General features: G+C 41.7%; 1 protein-coding gene across 1 annotated transcript in view; it reads left to right on the top strand.

Annotated features, from left to right (window-relative positions):
- Dap3 (death associated protein 3) overlaps positions 1 to 25278 on the top strand; it is a 49220-nt gene that overhangs the window by 11478 nt on the left and 12464 nt on the right. The window contains exons 2-6 of the mRNA XM_008854055.3: positions 9711 to 9764; positions 19187 to 19306; positions 20406 to 20507; positions 23724 to 23832; positions 24169 to 24261. Coding sequence (XP_008852277.1) covers positions 9723 to 9764; positions 19187 to 19306; positions 20406 to 20507; positions 23724 to 23832; positions 24169 to 24261 — 466 coding nt within the window. The 5' untranslated portion in view covers positions 9711 to 9722. The remainder of the gene's footprint in view (positions 1 to 9710; positions 9765 to 19186; positions 19307 to 20405; positions 20508 to 23723; positions 23833 to 24168; positions 24262 to 25278) is intronic.

The raw sequence follows: 25278 nt of genomic DNA, 5'->3' as shown, positions 1-25278 counted from the left end.
TTGTGGGTCCCCACAAAAGACAAAGTAACACAGAACAGCAGCAAACTCCACACAGCCAATCACAATGACTACTTCAAGACAACACAACAACACAACGAGAACACCTAGGCTGGCCAGCTTACCTCCCCGGTACTCGGGTTGTCCCCGGCGTGATGCAGCTGATCTCGGTGGGACCTCCAAATGAAGAATTGCGCTCAACACACAGGGACAAAACCAAGTTTCGGGATGCAAAAGCAAGAGGAATTTATTCATACACAGGCGCCTGCGGACGCAGAGTCCCGCTCGGGTCAGGACTTGCGTGCCGGGCTTAGTTTGGGGGGGCTTTTTATAGAGCAGAAGCAAGGTACAGAAGCAGATGCATGGTTACAAGATTATTATTAGTGCATTTCAATGGGTACAAGGTATGAGGAAACAGTATTGCCAAATTCAGAGGGGGCTATGGGTGAAACTGATTGTTATCGTTAACTTCCCAGTAGGGGCTGTTATCACTAACTTCCCGGTAGGGGCCTCAGGGTGGTGGCAGGTGGTCCGACTGCAAACGTCCTATCTTCCACTGCTAGTTTCACAAGACCTGGGTTAGAATCTTGGCTTATCGAATGGCTGATTACAGTTCTTTTTCTAAAATGGCCTTCCTGCTGTCAGTCGGGTCCTTCAATGTAGCCCATGCTTGTTTTGAACTCACTTTATAGTTAAGGATGATTTCTGCTCCTCCTCCCTCTACTGATCAAGTGCTAGGATTACAGGCATGTTCTGCCACACTCAGCAGTGCTGGAGATGGAACCCAGGAATTTGTCCTTTGTGGGTGATGACTCTGCCAGCTAAGCTACATCCCCAGCCCTCATTTTGTTATTCTGTGTTTGTTTGTTAAGATTTATTTTCAATTGTGTGTGTGTGTGTGTGTCTGTGTATACATATGTGCAGGTGCCTGAGAAGCACAGAGAAGGTGTCAGATTCCCTAGAGCTGGAGTTACAGGTGATTGTGAGCTACCAGGCATGGGTTCTGGGCACTGAACTCTAGTCCTGTCTCTGCAAGAGCTTAACCATTGAGCCATCTCTCCAGACCCCTCCTTATTTTGTTTTTGTGTGTTTGTTTATCTCTTTGTTGGGGGGAGTTTGGTTTTGCATGGGGGCGTTTTTTGGGTTTCTTTTTTTTTTTAGTCTATTAATAATATCATTTTATTATCAATCTGCCATTCAGTTATCTAAACACAGTAATTAGGAAGAAAAAACAAGTTAGCACTCAGGGATGGGTAGGGCATGAAACTCAGCTTAAAAAAAAAAAAAAAAGCCACCCCTAGAAACCACCCCAAACCAAAAAACAAACAAAACAACAACAAAAACCCCAACCAAAACACATGCTGTAGGCACAAAATGAATCTCACCACCAGCACTAGGTTCCAGGCCAGCCTGAGCTAGAGTGAGATCCTGTTTCAGAAAACAAAAAACAAAAAGAATGAGAAAGAAAACATGGGCAGGCAGTAGGCATTTCCAATAATCCCAATTCTCTGGAGGATCTGAAGAATTCAGGGTCGTGCTCTGCTACACATTAAGTTTGATGGCTAGCCTGGGATCAGGTGACCTCCCAGGAAAAAGAAAGAAAACTCCAAATCAAGGACTATTGTAACAGCCCACCAGCAGCTATTTGGGGGTAGGGCAGACAGAGGCACAAATCACTAAGCAAGGAGCAGGGACAGAATTCATCTCCTCTGGGTCTAGGAGAAGAACTCCTTAGATTCAGAACCCCCGGGCTCCTGGTTCATCGTCTGCTACACTGTCTCCATACCACCTCCATCTTGAACCTCATCTCCATCTCGTTCCTCGTCTTCATCTTAGTCCTCAGGTGTGGAAGCAAAGACCAACAATCTCTGGAAGGCCTCCATTGTCATGGGGAGCTCCGAGGACCTCTGGGAGAACAGAGACTCCAGCCCCACATCACGGTCACCCCATTTTTTCCAGTGGTCTGGGTTACAGATTTTGTACTAGAGTGATACTGTGCTTATGGCTGACCTGGCAGCCTTCAGATTTGCAGCTGTGGGTGCTGTGGCATTTGTAGAACATGAATGTATCATCAGATACTTGACTGCTCATGCTTTGTTGTTGTTAAATTTTTTATTTATTTTTATGTGTATAAGTGTATTGCCTGCATGTGTATAAGTGCACCCATGTCGTGCGGTACCCTCGGAGGTCAGAAGAAGGTACCAGATCCCCTGGAACTGGAGTTACAGATAGTTGTTAGCCACCATGGGGGTGCTTGGAATCAAACCCAGGTCCTCTGCAAAAGCAGTCAGTCCCTTAATCGCTGAGCCTTCTCTCCAGCCCTTGCTCATGCTTCTTTTGCGAGTGCTGAACCAAGTCTCACCTTGCTCCTCTTCCAGGTTTAGTCTGGCAGCTAGAGCCTTGAGACCCTCTTGGTCAGGGTTGGGTTCCATCTTGAAATATTCTTCCATTGCAAGGTGCTGGACCTCCCAGTCAGTACTTGTGGTTATGAAGACCCCAGGGGCAGGGTTTTGATGAATGCAGATCACTCACCTGGACTGCAGCAGAGTTCTGGTGTTTGAGGCTGCGCTTGTGGTATTTAGGCTTGAATCTGTGTTCATTCTGAGCTTATTCAGCTGGATCGCTCTGAATCTACAGTCCTTCCGATTTGGACTTAACTCCTCCCAGCAGCAGTCCCTGCCCACAGCTGGTTTACTCTTTAGGGCAGGGCCTTCCTGGCTTCATGGTTCCATAATTAAGTAGCCAAGCATCCAATGCTGGTTTGTGCTGTTTTCTTGAAAACTAACTGCTTTGGCCTCATTCTCCCTGGGCTTCAACCCAAAGGAAACCAAGGCTCCAAAATGGGTTCCCTGTTTCAGGAAATGTGCCTCAGTTTTGGTTTTTTTGAGACAGGGTCTCCCTGTAGCCCCAGCTGGCCTGCCAACTGGCCTCAAACTTACAGAGATCCACCTGCCTCTTCTTTGACTGCTCAGGTTTGTTATACTTTTTGAGACCCCCAGGTTGACCTGGACATTGTAGCCAGGCTGGTGTTGAACTCACAGCAGTACTCCTGCATCAGACTCCCAAGAGCAGGAATTGCAACTGTGAGTCACCATGTCCAGCTTAGAATCAGACTTGTAAGATTCTTCACCTCCTTCCCTCTCTTTTTAAAGAATTTTACTATTTTTCTATTAGATATGTATGAAATATATATATGAGCATGTGTGTGTATCTTAAAAGCAATAAAGAGAAAATTTTAAGCAAGGCTTCAGTGTGGGAAATGAATTAGAGAGACTCAGAGCTAGATGAAGATTAGTTGTAATTTCTCTGCAAGATAATTGTGTCCTAGAATGGAAAGTTGGTTACATTTTTCTGATTAGCATTTTCCAGTGTCTGTACCATACCTAGAAGACTAGCCCATGACCACCAGCACTGTGGGAAGAAGAGGCCTGTAGACCATATCACCTGATTCTTTCCTGCTCTCCTCCAGAACTTACAGCTTTTCCATAGTAGTTTTTGCACCAAGGAACATTGGCAAGATCTGGGGAACAAAAAGTTAGGCAAGTCAAATATTACTAGAGTGATACTGGCTTGATGTTGGAAAGCAGATTACCAATGAACAGCACTAAAAACAAAAGCCCCTGACACAAGGGAATTAGTGCTAAAGAAACAGAAGGTAGGGTAGTAGTTTGCATAAGGAAGGATTAAAAAGAATTAAGAAAATTGAGCTCGTCCAAAGATGGACTTTGAGTAGTAATGGATGGGTGTCTGTGGTATTAGACACAGAGAAGAGCATGGAATGAGTGGTCACTGTTGCTGCCAAACCCATCTTCAGGTTCTGTGACTTACAGATTAGGGATGAACTCTTGTCATTGAGCTACAACCCCAAACCTATATTCACACACTTAACCAGTTCTGGATATAGTGACAGCCCTCCTATAATCCAAGTTCCTTGACATTCGTTAAGAGCCAGCCTTGCAAGCAGACCTTTCTACTAATAGCAGTCTCAAACCTGCTTGTTGACTCTTCTGCATTATGTATTAGGCACCAGGTAGTAGTGGGCATTTGGGTGGTTGCTATGTAATGAAGACATGTAAGGCAAGAAAAGTTACAGGAACAGATAACATGCAAAATAGATGGAACCTCACTTCAGCCTGTGACCAAAAAAAAGCTCCATCCTTGGACTTAAACCCACACTCAGTTCAGTAGAAGCTGTCTACACCATCACCTAGAACAATGGCATTAATGCTGCTTTGCAATAAAAGGATTTGAGGGCCAAGCCAGTCTGGAAAGGACTTTAAAATGAAGTCTCTTAGCAGATATAGCACCGTAAACCTGTCATCCCAGTACTTGGGAGGTAGAGGCTAGAGAATCAGGAGTGCAAGGCCAGCCTTAACTACTTGAAATTTCTTTATTATAGTCTTCCATAAGATTTTTAACATACCAAGTATATCATAATTAATCAAGAAGTGAGTAACTGAATTATTTCTCAAATTTCTTAGGCCGTAGAACTTTGTTGGATTTTATAGGGCTAGTTAGTATTGACCAAATATTTCAGGAACTTCTATGTTAAGTCTCTGGTTTTCAGATACAGCAAGGAGACCTAGAGTCCTGTAGGTAAAAGGGAGACAGGCCGGTAGAGACCATCCCCAGTCTTGTTTACCACGTAGGTAAGCATACAAAAGTACTTCACACATTTCTAGAATGACTGAATTAAGAAATGCTTTGGTGGCCAGGCGTGGTTCCCAGCACTCCAGAAGCAGAGGCAGGTGGATCCCTGTGAGTTCAAGGCCAGCCTGGTCTACATAGTGAGTTCCAGGCCAGCTGGGGCTACAGGGAGACCCTGTCTCAAAAAAGAAAAAAAAACAAAAAAAAACAAAAAAACTAAAGAAATGATCAGCCAGGCTTCGTCGGAGGGACACGCCTTTAATCCCCAGGCAGGGGAATCTGTGTGAGTTCAAGGCCAACCTGGTCTACATAATGAGTTCCAGGTGAGCTGGGGCTACAGGAAGACCCTGTCTCAAAAAGGACAAAAAAAAAGGAAAAAAAGTAAGTGATAATTAAAAGGAGATGAAATTCAAAGGAGTTTGTGACTCTCTTGACCATACTAGAAGCTTCATTAGGTCAAGGACTATAACAGTTTGTTCATTGTATTCAATGGGCTTGGTTCGCAGTAACAAGTTAAGTTGGTGCAATTCTCTTGTTACTGTTGCTTTAATAATTTGTGCTGTAACAGAGCTGGAAATTATTGGACAAAATTAATAATTATTTTGAGATTTCATTAAAAGATTTCCTTTAGTTATTCTGTCACTGCTAGATAGTGATGGAAGTACAGTAGTCTCTATACATGATTTTGCTTTCCATGAATTGTCATGCAATGTCAACCATGGTCCAAAAATCTTAAATGGAAAATTACAGAAATAAACAATTCACAAGTTTTAGTTTGGTTCCTAGTCTGATCGGCTTGATGAAATCTTGTGCTGTACCATTCCATCTCACTTAGGACCCAAAACATCTCTTTATCAAGCATATCTACACTACATGCTACACATTGATTAATCACTTAATAGCTGTCTAGGATATCAAATGAACTGTGGCAGCATTGCAGTGTGTTCCTAGTAGCCAAAACTAAAGGGCAATAATGCTGGGAATCCAGATATGCCAAAGAGAAGGTATAAACTGCTTCCTTTAAGTAAAAAAGGTGAAAGTACACTAAGATAGTTTGAAAGAGATTTCATCTGGGTATGGTGATGCACATCTGAATCCCAGCAGGTAGAAAGGCAGAAGGATTGTGAATTTGACATCAGCCTAAACTATATAGTGAGATTCCCATTTGCAAAGAGAATAAAGGGGGGCGATAGAGTGAGGAAGAGGACCTGTATTCATATAACCTATTATGTTATTATAAATATATTTTATTAAATAAAGCATTTATTAAAATGCTGTAAGTTATTTATTGAAATTTATTGTTGGTTTATGTGTATTAAAAAAAATTGGTATGTGTCTGGTTTGATATCTTCTGTAGTTCAGACCACCACTGGGGTTGGGGGGTCTTTTGTTGTTTGTTTTGGGAGAAGGTGCTTTGGGAAGCAGTCTCATTCTATCACACAGGCTATACCTGAAATCACTATGTAGTCCAGGCGTCCCTCAGATTCAGAGAAGTCCTCCTGCTTTCACTTCCCAAATGGTGGATTTATAAGCATGAACCACCATAGACCCAACTTCTGGAGTCTTTATTTTCATTTTTCGTGTGTGTTTTGCCTGCCTTTGTTCCTGATGCCTAAGAGAGCCAGAAGAGGGTGTCAGATCCCCTGGAACTGGAGTTACAAACAGTTGGAAGTAGCCATGTGAGTGCTGGAAATTGAACTCGGGTCCACTGCAAGACAGGCAAGTGCTCTTAACCAGTAAGCCATCTCTTCAGAAATATTGTAATCTTTTAGCCACCAAAAGATTAGAGTTTTCTGACTAAATAGTTCCAATATTCAAAAAAAAAAAAAAAAGCAAATTTAACTCATGGTTTAAAAATAAAACGGGCTCAGTGGTTAAGAGCATTGGCTGCTCTTGCAAAGGACCCAGGTTCAGTTTCTCGCACCCACATTGTGGCTCAAATACTAGAGAATCCAAAACCCTCTAGATCTGGCCTCCTTGAGCATTGTACACATAGGCACTCAAAATAAAATTAAAAAATTTTTAAATGATAATGAAACAGTACCAGCTGACTAACTTGATGATGAGTTCAATCCCTGGGACCCACATGGTGGAAGGAGATTACTGATTCTAACCTGAAATAGTGCTGACCTGCACATAAGCTATATGCACACATGTATACACACACTAAATAAATAAAATGTGATAAATTTTTTTTGTTTTTGTTTATTAGAAGAAGCATTTCATTACAACAGCATTAACCTATTCAATAACATTTTTCTGAGCTAGGGTACATCTCTTTTAAAATTGCCTGTATATTTTTAGGTTTACAGATGAATTATTACGCTTGTACAATCTTTTACTCATTATAAACTCTATAAGACATAAAATTAAATGAGTTTTTAACGTTTAAAAAAGATCTCCACTTCGTTGTTAAAATAAATGTGATAAATTTTTAAGATTTATTTTTTTAATGTCTGTGTGTGTATGTCACGTGTGTGCGAGTACTCATGAAAGCAGGATGAGGTCATTCAGTTCCCTGGGAGCAGAGTTCCTGGCAGCTGTGAGCTACCCAACATGGATGCTGGATTCTTTGGAAGAGCAGCCAGTTCTCTTAACCACTGTTCTATCTCCAGCCCCATGTAATGATACTATTTTTTTAAATAATAAAGCAAAGGATGGAAAAATAACTCAGCAGTTAAGAGCACTGGCTGCTCTTGGCAAAAGACCTGGCTTGAAATCTCAGGACCAAATAGTGGCTAACAGCCATCCATAACTCCAGTTCCAGGGGATCCAATACCTCCTTCTGGCCTCTCAGGGCACTGCATGGCACAGGTGCACTTACATGCAGACATAATTCTCATACACATAAAATTTTTAAAAAATTTTTTTTAAGTTTTTTAAAGTTTTTTGGTCTTTTTGAGACAGGGTGTCCCTGTAGCCTCAGCTGGTCTGGCACTCACTATGCAGACCAAGCTAGCCTCAGTTTCACAAAGAGCCACCTACCTCTGCTGGGACTAAAGGCATGCACTACCATGTCTGACTGAAACGGTTTTTAAAAAAAACAGGGCTAGAGAGATGGCTAAACAGTTAAGAGCACTGGCTGCTCTTGCAGAGAACCCAGGTTCAGTTCCCAGCACTCACATGATAGCTAACCATCCGTAATTCCCAGTCCCGGGGAATCCAACACCCTCTTCTGACCTACTTGGGCATTGCACAACACGGGTGCACTTATATGTATGCAGGCAATACACTCATACACATAAAATAATAATAAAGTTTTGTGGGGGTTTTTTGGTTTTGGTTTTTTGTTTTTTTTTTTTTGAAACAGGGTCTCCCTGTAGTGCCAGTTGGCCTGGAATTCATTATGTAGGTCAGGCTGGCCTTGAACTCACAGAGATCTGCCTCTGCCTTCCAAGTGCTGGAACTACAGGCTTGTGCCACCACTAAAAAACTTTTGGTTTTTTTTTTTAAGTTTTAAAAAAGGAAGGTGGTATGGTCCCCTATAGGCTCAGGTGTTTGAACACTTGGTCCCCACCTAGTGGCAGTGTTTGGAAGGATGTGAAACCTTTAGGAGGTGGAGCCTCATTGGAGGAAGTAGATCATTGGAAGTAAGCTCTGAGTATGGATGCAGTGTAACCAGAAGGCTTACTGCTTATGCCACTATTTTTTTTCCAACCTGTTGCCATATTTCTGGCCTCCGAGGGCACTGCATGGCACAGGTGCATTTAATACATGCAGGCATAACTCTCATACACATAAAATAAAAATAATTTTTTAAAAGGTTGCCATACCTTTATTTCGAGATGGACCATACCCTCTGGAACTATAAGGCAAAATAAACCCTGTCTCCTTTAAGTTGCTTTTGTCAGTGTATTTTATCACACCAGCAGAAGAGTTAAGACACAAACTTGATTTGATTGTTTACAGCTGTAATCCCAGGACTCAGGAGACAGAAGCTGGAGGATCTGTACAAGTTCAAGGCCAACATGTTGTACATAGTTCCAGGCTAGCTAGGACTACATATCAAGAACTTGTCTCAAAAAAAAGATAACATAACAGTACTAATAAAATAAATGCTCAGCCAGGTGTGGTGTTGCATGCCTTTAATCCCAGCACTCAAGAGGCAGAGGCAGGTAGATTTTTGTGAGCTTAAGGCCAGCCTGTTCTGCATAGTGAGTGCCAAGCTAGCTGGGGCTACAGGGAGAACCTGTCTCAAAAGACAAAAAAAAAGAAAATACTCATGTATCCATTATCCAGTGTTAACAATAGATCATTAACCAGTTTCCTTAGGTGGCCTCCCCTTTGCTTCCCTTTTCTTCCTCCCTAGGCATTACATTATTGTACATGTTGATTCTTTTGCCTTTCCGTCTCAGTCTTACCATATATGTGAAGCTCCAAATAGTGAAGCTTTGTGGTCTTTGGTTTGGTAGGCAGGAGCTCATTTATCCCAGTCTGGCCTTGAAATTCTGATCCTGCTGTCCTTACCTCCTGGGTGCATGTTTTTGAAATGTATTTGAATTATATGCCAGATACCATTTAATCCATGTTGAAGTATGTAATTGTAGTTCCTTCTTTTGACTATATGGTATTCCATAAGATGACTATATCTCTACTTGTCTGTCAGTGAATATTTGGATTTTTCATTGTTTTCAAATAATTCATACTCCTTTACTATAAACATTCTTATATCTTTCCCAGTGTATGTGCATAAATGATTTTCTAGAATACCAAGGAGTAGACTGAGTACTTGCACATTTTCAACTTTGCAAAGATCAACCTTCCAATATATTTGTATTAAACAACTGTTGTCTTTTTCGTTTTTCTCAATATGATTGTTGGGAGTAGTATCTCACTGTGATGGTTTTAATTTGCATTTCCTTGATTTGTAATGAGATTGAATTTATTAACCATTTGTGTTTCCTGAGGAAATGCTTGTTCTTGTCTTTTACCCACTTTATCAATTCATAGGTGATCTTTATATATTCTAGACATTACTCTAATATCAGTCTTTTATATTACAAATAAATTTTTTTCCAGCAGTAGCTCACCTTTTCTTTTTTTTTTTTTTTTTTTTAAAAAAAAAGAGTACAGGGGCAATGCTGAAAGGAATACCAAGGCTTTTCTTCAGGGTCCATAAGGTGAGTCCTAATAGAAATCCTTCCCTAAACTGCCTAAAAAATTTTCAAATACCAGTTCTTAGTAGAATAGCTACACTCCAAGGTGGGTATGGTGGAACATGCTTGTAATCTCAGTAATGGGGAGGCTAATACAGAAGGATTGGGGATTCAAGGCCAGTTTGGCCTACCAAGTGAGACTGTCTCAACAACATTTTTTTTTTTTCTGGTCTTTTTGAGACAGGGTCTCCCTGTAGCCCTAGCTGTCCTGGAACTTACTATGTAGACCAGGCTGCCCTTGAACTCACAGAGATCCGTCTGCCTCTGCCTCCCCAGTGGTGGGATTAAAGGCGTGTGCCCGGCCAACAACAATAATTTTTTTTAAAAACAGTGTGCTTAAGATAAAGTGATAGGATAATTAACATTTTTTAAAAACAGGTAAATTTGATTATAATTATATTATTTCTCTTATTGGATTAATAGTTCTCATCCCTTAGTGTAATATTTAGAAGAAAAGCAAGTTGCCCATCTAAACTTGCAGCATTTGATAATAAAATAAAATCATGTATGAAAGACTGTCCCAGGCCGGGTGTGGTGGCACACGCCTTTAATCCCAGCACTGGGAAGGCAGAGGCAGGTGGATCTCTGTGAGTTCAAGGCCAGCCTGGTCTACATAGTGAGTTCCAGGACAGCTGGGGCTACAAGGAGACCCTGTCTCAAAAAGACTGTCCGGAGCTGGGCATGGTGGCACACGCCTTTAATCCCAGTACTTGAGAGACAGAGGCAGGCGGATCTCTGTGAATTTGAGGCCATCCTGGTCTGCTATCAGTTCCAAGCCAGCTGGGTCTACAGGGAGACCCTGTCTCAAAAAGACCAAAAAAAGACTGTCCCGGGGACTGAGAAGATGACTCAATCAGTAAAGTATTTGCTATGCAAGCTTAAGAAGCTGAATTCTGATCTCTGTCAGGTAAAAGCTGAGTGTGATGGCACATGTATAACCCTGAAAATGATGGCGAAGACACACACAGATTCCTGAAGTTTTATTGGCCGCCCCGCCTAACCAAATTGATGAGCTCCAGAATCAGAGAGAGACCCCTGTCTCAAAAAGTAAGGTAGAGAACAATCAAAGAGAGCTCCTGAAGTTGACCTTTACACATGTACACACAGGCATACACATGGACAAGTACATATACCACACACAGCAAAAGAAAAAGAAAGGACTATTGGGGCTGGGACTGTAACTTGAAAAAGAGCATAACCAGCATTCAGGAAACCCTGGGTTCAAATCCCAGCACCACATAAACTGGACATGGTAGCGCACTTGGTAATCCATTAATCCAAAAATTAGAGTTAGAGTCAGAAGGATCAAAAATTCAAGTTCACGGGATGGAGGGATGGGTCAGCCAGTAAGAGCTGCTCTTGCAGAGGACCCAAGTTTGATTCCCAGCACCCATATGGCAGCTAGCAACTGTCCAGTTCCAAGGAATCTGACACCCTCTTCTGACCTGCATGGGCATTGCACAACATGGGTGCATTTACACACGTGCAGGCAATACACTGAGAAACATAAAAAAAATTCTAGTTCACAGTGGGCACAGTGCCACACACCTTTAATCCCAGCAGTAGGGAAGTAGAGGCAGGCAAATCTATTGAGATTGAGGCCACCCTGACCTACACAGTGAATTCCAGGCCCGCTGGGGATGCAGGGAGACCCTGTCTCAAACAACAACAACAAAATTTTTAAGTTCATCCTCAGCTACATCACAGGTTTGAGGCCTATCTGGAGTACATGAGACCATCTCTGAATTTAAAAAGGTCAGGGCCTGGAGAGATGGCTCAGCAGTTAAGAGAACTTAACCATGAGAACCAGAATTACAGTCTCAGCACCCTCTTCTAGCTTCCACATAACCCCCACACACATACACACTCATTCATGTGGACATGCACACCCTGTCTTTTTGAGACAGGGTCTCCTTGTAGCCCCAGCTGGCCTGGAACTCACAGAGATCGCCATCCTCTACCTCCCAAGCACTGGGATTAAAGGTGTGCGCCACCACACCCAGCTCTAAAAGAATTTTTTTTAAGCATTCTAAACTGAATATGGTGGCACAGGCCTACAATTCAAGCACTTGAAACAATAAGGCAGAAGGATCACAACCTGCCTGGGCTGCAAATTGAAGCCAAGGTCATCATGTTGGTTTCTTTAATGCTTTTTAACTATTTACCATGTTTGTTCAGTACTTCTCTAAGATAACTCACTAGTATAGATACTACTGGGAATTTCACTAAATACTTCATTTCTTTTCATCTTCGTGACAATATGATATTATTGCTTTGAAGATGCAATTAAAGAGATGGCTCAGCAATTAAGAACAGTTGCCACTCTTGTAGAGGACCTAGGTTTGGTTCCCAGCATCCACATGGTAGCTTACCTGTAACTCCAGTTCAAGGGAATTCTGTTCCATCTTCTGGCCTCCAAGGGCACTGCTTACACATGGAACAGATGCACACATGCAGGCAAAACACTTATACACATAAAAATAAATTTTTAAAAAAGATGCCAAAACTGGGGCTGGAGAGATGGCTCAGCAGTTCAGAGCACTGACTGTTCTTGCAGAGGACCCGGGTTCAATTCCCAGGATCTACATGGCAACTACGAACTGTCCTTAACTCCAGTTCCAGGGGAATCTGAAGCCCTCTTTTGACCTCCTTGGCATTACATGACATGGGTGCACTCACACACATGCAGGCAATACACTCATATCCACATGAGATAAAAATAATAAAGCAGGCATAGTGGTGCATGCCTTTAATCCCAGCACTCGGGAAGCAGAGGCAGGCAGATCCTTGTGAGTTCAAGGCCAGCCTGGTCTACATAGTGAATTCAGGTCAGCTGGGACTACAGGGAGACCCTGTCTCAAAAAAAAACAAAAAACAAAAAACAAACAAAAAAGACCAAGCAAGATCAGGTAAAGTGCTTGTCATGATAGCCATGAAATTGCAAATCTTGTGTAAGTAGATACCTAGCTAGTTTACTTCAATTGAAGCATGTTAACTAACCAATGTGCCAATATACCGTTTGGCATGGTATCCACGTTCTGTAGAACCCCACATTCCAGTAGTCATGAATAAATGACTTGACCTATGGTGCTTCTGTAGCACTTACTAGCAGTACCCAGCCTGGATTAGTTAGAGCTAATCCTGAGGGTAAAAACTGAATAAGAAGGGCTTGGTCAGTTTGATCAGATTATATGACTACAGATCAGAACCTAGAAAAGGAGCTCTGCTTTTTGTACAGCTTTGGGCTGGGAGAAGGTATTTGTTTGTTTCTGCTCTTTCTTTTTTTTTCCCCCTTTCTGAACTCCCATCCTGGAATTATCAAAACGAAACATCATTTCAAAAAAGTATTCCAAGAGAAATAAAAGCAAAGATCAACAGAAGAATAGATTCTATTCTTAAGTGTTTCCTTCTGTAAGACTAGGCAACAGCTGAAGCCAGGCTTTAGTGAGATATTGGTGAAAAGAATTTTGTAGATATTTTTGGTTTGGCTCAGGGTAACCTTCTAGTTTGGCCCATGAATGCTATTCTTTTGAGAACTATATAATGTTCATTCTGGAACTGTGCAAAGAGAGCTGTGCTATGGGTATTTTTTCCTAGAAATGAGACTAGCTTCTTGATTCCATTTATAGCTCATACTTTGAGCTATAAGGTATCCATTTTACCAGCTTTTAATTTACTGTAAAGAAAAAAAGATTGCTGTAGAAATAGCACCATCTTGTGGCCATTGAATATTTTTAAGTTTTCTACTTTAAATTTTTTTTATTATTACTGAGAGGAGGGCCACAGAGGTGGAGGTCAAGAAAGCTTTCTGAAATTGGTCCTCTCCTTCCACTTTTACACATGGTTCACGGGCTTGAACTTGGGTCTCCAGGCTTACACAGCAATTGTGTTTACCTATTGAGCCATCTCACTGGCCCTAGTTTTCTCCTGTGGTGGTATACACCTATAATCCCTACATTTGGAATGCCAAGGCAGGAAGATTGAAAGTTCAAGGCCAACCTGATCTACAGAGGGAAACCCTGTTTCAAAACAACCCAAAAAGAGACAGACATGGGGACATAGAAATTTCTAAGGTGGTATATTATTTAGATTGCAATACTGAGGTTATAAGCTTCTATATCTTGTCCTTTTTTTCCTCAGCCTTTTTTTTTTTTTCTTTTGGTCTTTTTGAGACAGGGTTTCCCTGTAGCCCCAGCTGTCCTGGAACTCACTATTTAGATCAGGCTGGCCTCGAACTCACAGAGATCTACCTGCCTCTGCCTCCCAAGTGCTGGGATTAAAGTTGTGCACCCGTGCCCGGCCTCCTCAGACTCTTAATATGTAGCCTAAGCTACCACAGCAAGAGAAAGCAGAATTTATAGCCACCTTTAACTGAATTTGACTAGAAATGACTGAAGTTCTTGTCACTCTTGACACTTTAGCCAGGAGTAACATGACTCTAGCCTATCTACAAGGGAAGCTAAGACATTTAGGAAAATATCGAACTGATTGGTAGACATGCTGCCTCTGCTATAAAATTAATTTACAAACATCCACAAAGTTACAGTAGCCTGTTTCTTTACACTGTTACTTATATTGAAATTTGCAAGTAATGAAGTAATGATTTAGAATTTGCAAGTTATAGTTCACTGAACTGACTCCAAAGCAGTTTCCTTTCACTTAGCTGGATGTTCATGTACTTGCTCATTATCATGACTTTAAGAAAAGTTCTTTATTCTTAGGCACAAGTATTTAGATTTTGTGAAATGTTAGGTACTCAGAGAAATTAAATCTGATGACTGAATGAAATGAATGAATGAATGAAATCAGATGAATTAAATCTGACCCCTTCTCTTCCTTTTGCCTAGAATGGGAGACAAATGTGTATAAGATAATATGATATCAAGTTGGGGAGACAGCTCATTTGGTAAAATATATGTGACACAACATGGACCAGAGTTCAGATCCTTAGCACCCACATAAAAAGCCAGGTGTGGGGGTATACACTTGGGGAAGCGGTGACAAGATCACTGGAGTTTCCTGTCCAGGCAGTTTGTCCATATCAGTGAGCTAAAGGTTTGGTGAGAGACCGTGTTTCAAAAGGGGAAAAAAAAACATTGAAAGGAACTGAGGAAGATACCCAGTATTGATTTCTGGCCTGAACACACATGCACAGAAAATAAAAAGATACTATGAAGGACTGAAGAGAATGACTCAGCAGCTAAGGGTACTTGCTGTGCAATCATGAGGACCAGATCCATGAGGCAGATCTTCACACTTTCATAACAGGCTGGGGTTCCAAGCATGCCTAGAACCCGAGCTCTTCGGAAGGCAGAAGATAGGAGGATCACTGGGGCTTGCCAGCTTCCAGCCTAGGAGAAAAAAACATGAGCCCCAGATTCAGGGAGATGCCCTGCCTCAAGGAAAAGGCAAAAGAATGAGAGCAGGCACCCCACATTCTCTCCTGGCTTTGTGTTTGTACAGGCACACACATATGCTCTCAGACACATACACATGCATATATTCTAAAATGAATAAATAAGTGTGTTTTGTTTTGTTTTTTGGTCTTTTTGAGACAGGGTCTCTCTGTAGCCCCAGCTATCCTGGAACTCACTATGTAGACCAGGCTGGCCTCGAACTCACAGAAATCCACCTGCCTCTGCCTCTGGAGTGCTGGGATTCAAGGCATGCGCCACCACGCCCAACTGTTTTGTTTTGTTTTGTTTTGTTTTTTAATGAAAAAGGGGCTAACATGTAAAGATGCTTACTGCCAAACCTGATCATCTGTGTTCTATTGCTGGAGCCCACGTGGTGAAAAGAGAGAAGCAACTCACAAATTGTCTTCTGACCTCCATATATGCACTGTGGCACACATGCCCACACACATACATACCTACATTTTAGGAACATTTAAAATTTAAAAAGTAAAGGGATGGGTGCTAGAGAGATGGCTTAGAGGTTAAGAGCACTGGCTACTCTTGCAGAGACCCTGGTTCAGTTTCCAGCACCCATATGGTGGCTAACAACCATACATAACTCCAGTTCAAAGGGATCTGTTGCCCTCTCTGGTTTTCGTGCGCACTGCATGCACATGGTGAATTTACATACTTGCAGACAGAATACTAATAGATTATATAAATAAGTAATTCTTTAAGTGAAAAAAGAGACAGTCAGCTGGGCATGGTGGCACACACCTTTAATCCTAGCACTTGGGAAGTAGAAACAGGCAGATCTCTGTGAGTTTGAGACCAGGCTGGTCTATTTAGAGTTTGAAGCCAGCCAGTGCTACATGGTAAGATCCTGTCTCACACAGGATCAGTCAGATGGCTAACAGGGTTAAGGCACTTGCCTGATGAATGGAGTTCAGTCTCTGGGACTCAAACATATTGTAAAGAGAGAGCCACCTCCCCAGGTTTTCCTCATATATGCTATGGCATGGGTGTACCCATACACACACAAATAAATGTAATTTTTGTGTGTGTGTCTTTTTGAGACAGAGTTTCCCTGTAGCCCCAGCTGGCCTAGAACTCAGAGAGATCCACTGCCTCTGTTTCCCAAGGGCTGGGATTAAAGGTGTGTGCCACCATGCCCAGCCTCTGCCAGCATTTTTTATGTATTTTATGTGTTTTTGCCTACATGTATGTAAGTCCACCACATGCATGTAATGCCCCTGGAGGCCAGAAGAGGGCATCAGATCTCCTGGAAATGGACCGACAATTGTTAACCACTATGTGGGTGCTAGGAAGTGAACATGCATCTGCTGCAAGAACAGTCAGTGCTCTTAGCTACTGAGCCAATTCTCCAGCCCATATATACAACTTTTAAATTTTTTTAAAAAAATTTTACTGGCTTCCATAGGAAGAAGGCACTGAATCCCCTGGAGCTGGAGTTAAAGACAGTTGTAAGCTACCCAGCATGAGTGCTAGGAATTGAATTGAAGTCTTCTGGAAGAGTAGTATGCTTTCTTAACCACTGAGCTATCCAGTTTTTTTGTTTGTTTGTTTGTTTGTTTTGTCTTGAGACAGGATCTCCCTGTAGCCCCAGCTGTCCTGGAACTCACTGTGTAGACCAGGCTGGCCTTGAACTCACAGAGATCCGCCTGCCTCTGCCTCCCAAGTGGTGGGATTAAAGGTGTGCACTGCCACGCCCAGCTGTCCAGTTTCAATTTAAAAAAATAATTTTGAGGGGGACTGGGCATGGTGGTGCACACCTTTAATCTCATCACTCAGGTGGGCAGAGGCAGATGGATCTCTGTCTTCATAGTGAGTTCCAGGCCAGCTAGAGATTAAGGGTGTGAGCCACCATACCTGACTTAATGTATACTTTTTTAATATTTTTTATTTTATGTGTATGAATATATTGCCTACATTTATGTAAGTGCACTTGTGTCCTGTAGTGCCCAGGGAGGTCAGAAGAGGGCATCGAATCCCTTGGAACTGGAGTTACTGGTGGTTAGCATCCACTGCCATGTGGATGCTCTTAACTGCTGACTCATCTCTCCAACCCCATAAGTTTTAAAAATAGATATTTTGTCCAGGCTTGGTGGTACACCTTAAATCATGGCACTTGGGAGGAAGACATAGAGGGATCTCTGAATTTAAGGAGACCCTTGTCTACATAGCAAGTTTAAGGCCAACGAGGGATACATAGAGAGACCCTGTATAAATAAATAAATAAATTTTGGAGTCAGCCTTGGATCTAAATTCTAAATTCTAGTACTACTAACTTAGTCAAAATTGCTTAATTTTCTTAAACTTTGTTTTTATCAAATAATATTTTACCTATCTTCAGGGATTCTAGGCTCAAAGATAATACACAGTAAACCTAGCATCTTAGAAATACTCAGTTAATGATAACCAAGGTTCAGTTCAAGGCAGGGTCAATAAAGCTGCCATTCAATGTAAAAACAGTGCTTGTTAGCAGAGAGAGAGAGAGAGAGAGAGAGAGAGATCATTGCTTTTGACTGGAAGCATCTGGAAAATAAGGATGTATATGACATTCAGAGTACTTAGGAAAGGTGGTACAAAAATAATCTATATTTTCTATACTTAAGAGGTTGCTGAGTGAGGATAGCCTTCATATTGCCTATTGATTTACCAGGCAACTCTCGTTCTATACTTACCGCTCCTATTCTCTTCCCTCTCTTGTATTCCTCATTGTCATTTCACTTCTACGTAAGGCTTCACTATCTTTAAGCTCAATTGAGGGTTGTTGGGTTTTTTGTTTTTGTTTTGTTTTTTCTTTGTGACAGGATCCCTCTGTGGTCCCAGCTAGAACTTGCTGTGTAGACCAGCAATTTGCCTGCCTCTGCCCCCAGGAGTGCTGAGATAGATTAAAGGCATACACCACCATGTTGGCTTTTTTTGGGTTCAGTCTCAGATAGTTCAGACTGGTCTTGAACTCTTTAACTTCCAGCCTGAATGCTGGGATTACAGACATGTACTACCATGCCCTGCTAATTTTGTGGATTTTTTCCTTAGTATTTTCTCGAATTTATCTCCTGAAATCTCATCTGTGCCCCCACCCAGTTTCAGAAATTTCTGAGTACAGTTCACTGACTTGCCTGTAGAGCAGTTTTTTACTTCACTGAACTCTTTACGTTCCCCCTCATTACGTGGAGGATTCTTATTCCAGGTCATAGCTAGCAAGAAAATCATTACAGAAAGTATAATTATAGCTAGCCCTAGTGAAGAATATTACACTAATACCCTAACTGTGATGACTGCAGTTACTGTGCAGCTGAGAGTTGCACAGTATTAGTAACCATTCATCACAGAGGGTAAGTGGATTAAAATAAGATTCCTGAGCTGAGTGCAGTGGTATGTGCGCATCTGTAGTCCCAGCCACTCAGAATGCTCAGATAGAATCACTTGAGCCTAGGAATTCAAGGCTAGCCTGGGTAACTTCGCAAGTCTCCAGCTCAAGAAAATAAAGGTACCTATGGCAGCACATAATCCCAGCACTTTGGAAGCTGAGGCAAGACTATTACAAGTTTGAGGCCAACCTGAGCTATTAGAGCGACACCCTTCTCAAAAATAGTGAGTTCCAGGACAGCTGGGGCTACAGGGAAACTCTGCCTCAAAAAAAAGACCAAAAAAAAAAATTTTTTTTTAAATGCCTTAGGTTGTCAATAACTGTGCTGTGCTCCTGAACTCTCTCTGACAAAGTTCTTTGTTTTCATCTAGGACAGAGCCTTGATGTGGTGATATATAAGCTGGAACAGATTTGGAGGATGAATAATGTGATTGGATTTAGTGAATTATTAATAAGGATCTATTTTACATAGAACTAAAATATATTTTACTGTCATATTTTCCTTGATACAGACATGGCTCAACATTCTCACTGTTCTAACAAGCATAAAAAAGCCTGATAATTACAGAAAACTAAAATGTTTTCTTTTGTAGCTAGACCCAGGATGTTCTTTCCATGTCAGTTCCCAGGCATCCCAAAGCATTGTTCACCTAGAGAACCAGGTTCCAGTTGAGCATCCCAGAGCTATTTCCCGAACCAGTGAAAGTGACCCGGTGAGTTTTTAATGTTTATATGGGGGTTTCCAGCTATTGTAGTTTGTGTTGCTAGCTTTTTATATCAGGAAAACTGAAATTTAAAGATGCCAAACTGATTTACATATGCTCATGTAGGTGGTACACTTAAGCCAGCACTGAACATAGTTCTTCCCCGTCCTTGTATGATGCTGTCCACATTCCTTTCTGTGATCCAGTAATGAATTCACTTAGGGCCAAGAATCTTGCTGAGTATAGACAGTATTAAAGAAAGCACATTAAAATTCACTAAATTCATTTCCTTACAAGTAGCACTAATTATTGATTTTTATGTTGACTGACAAAATTTTTTCCTTAAAGGACCAGTACAATGCCGGGCGTGGTGGTGCATGCCTTTAATCCCATCACTGGGGAGGCAAAGGCAGGCAGATCTCTGTGAGATAAAGGCCAGCCTGGACTACACATCAAGTTCCAGGCCAGCTGAGGCTACAGGGAGACCCTAGTCTCAAAAATAAAAATAAATAACCCGGCGTGGTGGCACACGCCTGTAGTCCCAGCACTTGGGAGGCAGAGGCAGGCGGATCTCTGTGAGTTCAAGGCCAGCCTTGTCTACATAGTGAGTTCCAGGACAGCTGGGGCTACAGGGAGACCCTGTCTCAAAAAGACAAAAAAAAAAAAAAAAAAAAAGTCTCAAAAAAATATATATATATATTTCCAGCTATGAGAAATTATTTCTGTAGTTGTGGTCTACAAAACAGTATCCGCTTTGCTTTTCAGTTTTGGTTGGTTAGTTGGTTGATTGGTTGGTCAGGTTTGTTTCTTTTCAGACATCTCTGTAGTTCAGGCTCTCCTGGAACTCAAGGCAATCCTCCTGCTTCAGCCTTTGACTGCTGGGATAATAATGCACAACCACACCCCACCTATCTGCTTTTCAAAGTTTTTTTTTTTTTTTTTTTTTTCAATCTTTGAGACAGGGTCTCCCTGTAGCCCTAGCTGGCCTGCAACTCACTATGTAGACCAGGCTGGCCTTGAACTCACAGAGATCCACTGCCTCTGCCTCCCAAGTGCTGGGACTACAGGCGTGTGCCACCATGCTTCAAAGTCTATTTTTACCCCCCAGGCCAAGCATGGAGAACAACATGAAGGCCAGCACTACAGCATCCCCCTCCAGGATTTGAAGATGGTGTTTCCCCATGGCCTGCCGCCTCGATTTGTGATGCAGGTACGCAGTACATGGAACGAAACTGGGGGAGCCCAAAATACAAAGGATGAGGCTAAATGAGAAGTTTAATGGAAATTTGAAATTTGAATCTGAAAAACAGAATTTCAGCTATTGAATATCTTTTGTGAATGCTACAGTTACTAATGTTTATCTTTTGTTAACCACTTTAAATACATTTTAGAACCAGGCAAACATTCTTTTATAAGCAGTATATTTTCTTTCCTTGAGCTACCCTACCCAAAAAGTTAACAAAAATCTTGGCATTCAAATAATTATTTTAAATGAATCTAAGCTGGATATACTTGTACTGGCACATACCTACAGTCCCAGCATTTGAGAGGCAGCAGGAAGAAGATTGTTTCAGGTTAGGGCCCAGCCTGGGCTATAATGTGAGATTCTGTCACTTACTAATTAAAAATAAGACGAACAATATTTGCCTTACCAAAATATGAAAGTAGAAGCTAGAGATAGAACTCAGTGCTTGCCTGGTGCGTACAAAGCCCTGGGTTCAAGCCCTAAAATCTCATAAACTGAATGTGGTGGCACATACCCATTCCTATCAACCCAGCACTCTAGAAGTGGAAGCAGGAGGATCAGAAGCTAAAGGTCAAGACTGGAGAGATGGTTTGGCAGTTAAGAGCAGTGGCTGCTCTTGCAGAGAACTTAGTTCTCAGCACCCACATGGCAGCTAACAGTTCCAGGAGATCTTCTGGCCTCTGTGGGCATTGGGTGTACGTGATGCACCTCCAGACATGCAGGTAAAACACACATAAAATAAAAATAAATTAAAATTTTTTTTCATTAAAGTTCAAGGTTATACTTATCTAAATGAGACCTGGTGTCATAAAGCATTTCTTTTAACCATGAAACAAAATCATTCCTGAGCTAAATGCAAATGATTTTTTGAAAAAAACTTTTTTGTGTATGTATGTGCTATATTCAAGGGGTATGTGTACATGTTCATATGTGTGTGTGCACACATATGGAAGCCATATATCAACTTCAGTTGTCCATCTTCAGGACCCGGCCACTTGTTTTTTGAGATAGGGTCTCTTACTGGAACCTGGAAAGCCCCTGTTAGGCCACACTAGCTGGTGACAGAGCTCTAGAGATCTACCTGTCTCTACCTCCCCAGTGCTTGGGTTACAAGCACACACCATCTGTCATGCTCAGCCTTCTTATGTAGGTGTTGAGGCTCAAACTGGTTCTCCTGCTTGTATAGCAAGCTCTTTACCGACTGAACTCTTGCTCCAGCCCTCCCGATTGTTTGTGAGTCAGATTCTTCTTTTATAGCCCTGTCCAGCCTACAGCTTACAGCAGCTCTCCTGCTTCAGCCTTCTTCTGCTTTTGTTTCTGTTTTGGTATAGGGTCTCCCCATAGCTCCAGTCTGGGACACCATCCCCAGCTCAAAAGTGTTTTCGAGGATTATTTTTGAATAATTTGTTTAGAAAAATTTTTACATTTGAAAAGATGTTTTGTGGCCATAACATCAGCATGGTTTATTGCCACAATTATTATGACAGTTATTATGACTAACTTTTGCTGAATTGTTTTCAGCACAATAAAATTATGCTGTGCTAATGAAATAAATATCAAACCTGCTTGTGCAAGTGGTATTTTGCTAAAGATCCAGAGGATGTCATTCTTCTTTGTGCCCTTTATTTCATCAAATTGTCTCACTAATTAGGGAATGATATTAATAAGTAAATTCCAGACCATAGCAGCCTTGTTATCAAGTGTTTTGTTAGGATTAGAAATAGGACCCTGTGGTGGCACACATCTTTAATCCCAGCACATCCAGGCCAGCCAGGTCTCCATAGGGAGTTCCAGGTGTGACTACAGGGAGACCCTGTCTCAAAAAGACCAAAAGGAGGGGCTGGAGAGATGGCTCAGTGGTTAAGAGCACTCACTGCTCTTGCAGAGGACCTGGTTTTGATTCCCAGCACCGACATGGCGGTTATGAACCGCCCTTAACTCCAGTTCCAGGGGAATCCAAAGCCCTCTTCTGACCTCCACGGCATTGCACGACACAGGTGCAGTCACATACATGCAGGCAGTACACTCATACACATAAAATAAAAATAATAAAATATTTTTTAAAAAAAGACCAAAAGGAATGAAGGGAGGAAGAGAGGGAGGGAGGGATGGAGGGAGGGAAGGAAAGAAGACAGAACCAAAGAAATTCTCTAAAAATAACCCTTTAAACTATTGCAAGACCTTCAAAGTTCAGTCCTTACCTTCAAGATTTTGGGGGAGTATATTTAACATCTCTCAAGTGCCTTGGAGCATAATTGCTTTGCGGGGGACTTAATATATCAGTTTTCCTTTCATCATTGTGGCAAAAATCCCTGAAAAAAGCAACTTTTTACAGGCATACTTTCAAAGGTTTCAGTTTTGATTAGCTGACTCTGTTGGTCTGAGCACAGAGTGACAGAGCATTATGGCAGAAGGGCATGGTGGAACATAGTTGCTCACGTCATAGCAGTCAGAGGACAGAGAGAGACCAAGAGGAAGTGACTAGGGATAAGATAGATTTACTCTTTGATTAAGTCAGAGCCCTCAGGATCTAGCACTTTCCAAAATCCCACCTCTGAGTTTTGGGGAGACAGTTCATACCCAAATCATAGCTTTCATCTATTCTTTTCCATAATCCCATTTATATGAAAGCCACTTCCCACTGTTCTTTATTTTACTACTGTATTACCTGATAAAACATTTCTGTTCTATTAAAGTTTTTGAAGATTGCACTTTCCGTTCAGTTGCTACACCAGTCCAATTTGTTTGGAGGGGGGCGGGGTCTTTAAGAAAAAACAATACTAGAGCTGAGGGTACACACATACATGTATGTATATGTATATATGTATAAAAAAGAATCAAAAGGTATTTGTTTTACTTGATATAAAATAATATACCTCAATTTACTTATTTATTTGGTCCTTTTGAGATAGGGTCTTGCTGTAAGCCCAGGTGACCTTAAACTCACTATGTAAACCAAGCTGGCCTCAATCTCAGAGATCTGCCTGCCTCTGCCTCCCAAGTGCTGGGATTAAAGATGGACACCCAGCTACATGATTTTTGTTTTGTTTTGTTTTGTTTTGTTTTTTCAAATTCATTGCCAGCCCTCTCCTAACTGAACAAAGCTCTGGCTTGCTGTGTGAGGCTTAGTGTGCACATGGTTACAAGTTCTATGTCCACCCTCTCCTTTTGTTTGCTTAGGTGAAGACTTTCGGTGAAGCTTGTCTGATGATAAGGAAACCAGCCCTAGAGCTTCTGCATTACTTGAAAAACACCAATTTTGCACATCCAGCTGTGCGCTATCTTCTCTGTATCCTTTCCTGCCTACCCGGGCCTTTTTTATTTTTTAATTATGTGTGTATGTGTATATCCGAATGTGGGTTTATGCACATGAGTGCTGTACCTCAGAGGTCCAGAAGAGGGTGTCAGATCCCCTAGAACTGGAGTTACAGACTACTGCCTGACATGGGTAGTAGGAATTGAACTTAAGTCCTCATCAAGAGTAATATGTGCTCTTAACCAGAGCCATGTCCCCAGCCCTAACCTGTATCTTCTTAAGCCCACATTTTCTCCCCTCGTTTGAAGATGAGAAATGCTCTTGATGGGAAACTTGTTTCTAGTGATGTTTTCTTAATACACACTTTAGATGGGGAGAAGGGTACAGGAAAAACCCTCACCCTTTGCCATGCTATTCATTTCTGTGCAAAACATGACTGGATGATTCTGCATATTCCAGATGGTAAGAACATCTATCCTTCTTTGTGTCAAGCTAGTTCTATTACTGCTGCGGCAGCACTATTTTATTTACTATAAAATAAAATAGTAATAGTGAGAGATCAAGGCCAGCTGTGGCTATAGGGACTCTGTCTCAAAAAGATGTATTTCTTTCTTTTTTTCTTTTTTTGGTCTTTTTAGACAGGGTCTTCCTGTAGCCCCAGCTGGCATAGAACTTACTATGTAGACCAGGCCAGCCTTGAACTCACCCAGAGTTCAAGCCTCTGCCTCTGCCTCCTGAGTGCTGGGACTAAAGACCTGTGCCACTACGCCTGGCTTTAAAAAATGTATTTCTTCTAACTTGAAGAGGTTATACAGTATTGGAGCTGGAGAGATGGCTCAGTGGTTAAGAACACTGGCTGTTCTTGCAGAAGACCCGAATTCAAATCCCAGCATCCACATGGCACCTAACAACTGTCCGTAACTCTAGTTTCAGGGAATCTGATAGCCTCTTCTGTCCTCCATGAGAATTGCATGACACGGGTATACATACCTACATGCGGGCAATATATGCATACACATAAAAATAAAAATAATAAATATTTTTTAAGTCCAGGTGTGGTAGCGCACACCTTTAATCCCAGCACTTGGGAGGCAGAGGCAGGCGGATCTTTATGAGTTCAAGGCCAGCCTGGTCTGCATAGTGAGTTCAGATCAGCTGGGACTACAGGGAGACCCTGTCTCAAAAAGACAAAAAAATTTTTTTTTAAAAAAGAGGTATACTGTCGGGCGTGGTGGCACACACCTGTAGTCCCAGCACTTGGGAGGCAGAAACAGGGGGATCTCTGTGAGTTCAAGGACGGCCTGGTCTGCATAGTGAGTTCGTCTCCAAAAAGACAAAAAAAAATTAGTAGTGATAGCAGTAGTAGTATTTTACTGAGTGCCTTCAAGGAAGATGATTTAAAAAAAAAAGTCCTATGAATTCACCATCAATTGGAAAGCTGGAGGTTAAAGCCTGGGGTTTTTTGATTTGGGATTTTTT

The sequence above is a fragment of the Nannospalax galili genome, unplaced genomic scaffold, assembly GCF_000622305.1.
Source record: "Nannospalax galili isolate Female #2095 unplaced genomic scaffold, S.galili_v1.0 scaffold591, whole genome shotgun sequence".
NCBI classification, from domain to species: domain Eukaryota; kingdom Metazoa; phylum Chordata; class Mammalia; order Rodentia; family Spalacidae; genus Nannospalax; species Nannospalax galili.
Note: the sequence above shows the minus strand (reverse complement) of the source record. Positions and strands in the feature narration are given on the sequence as shown.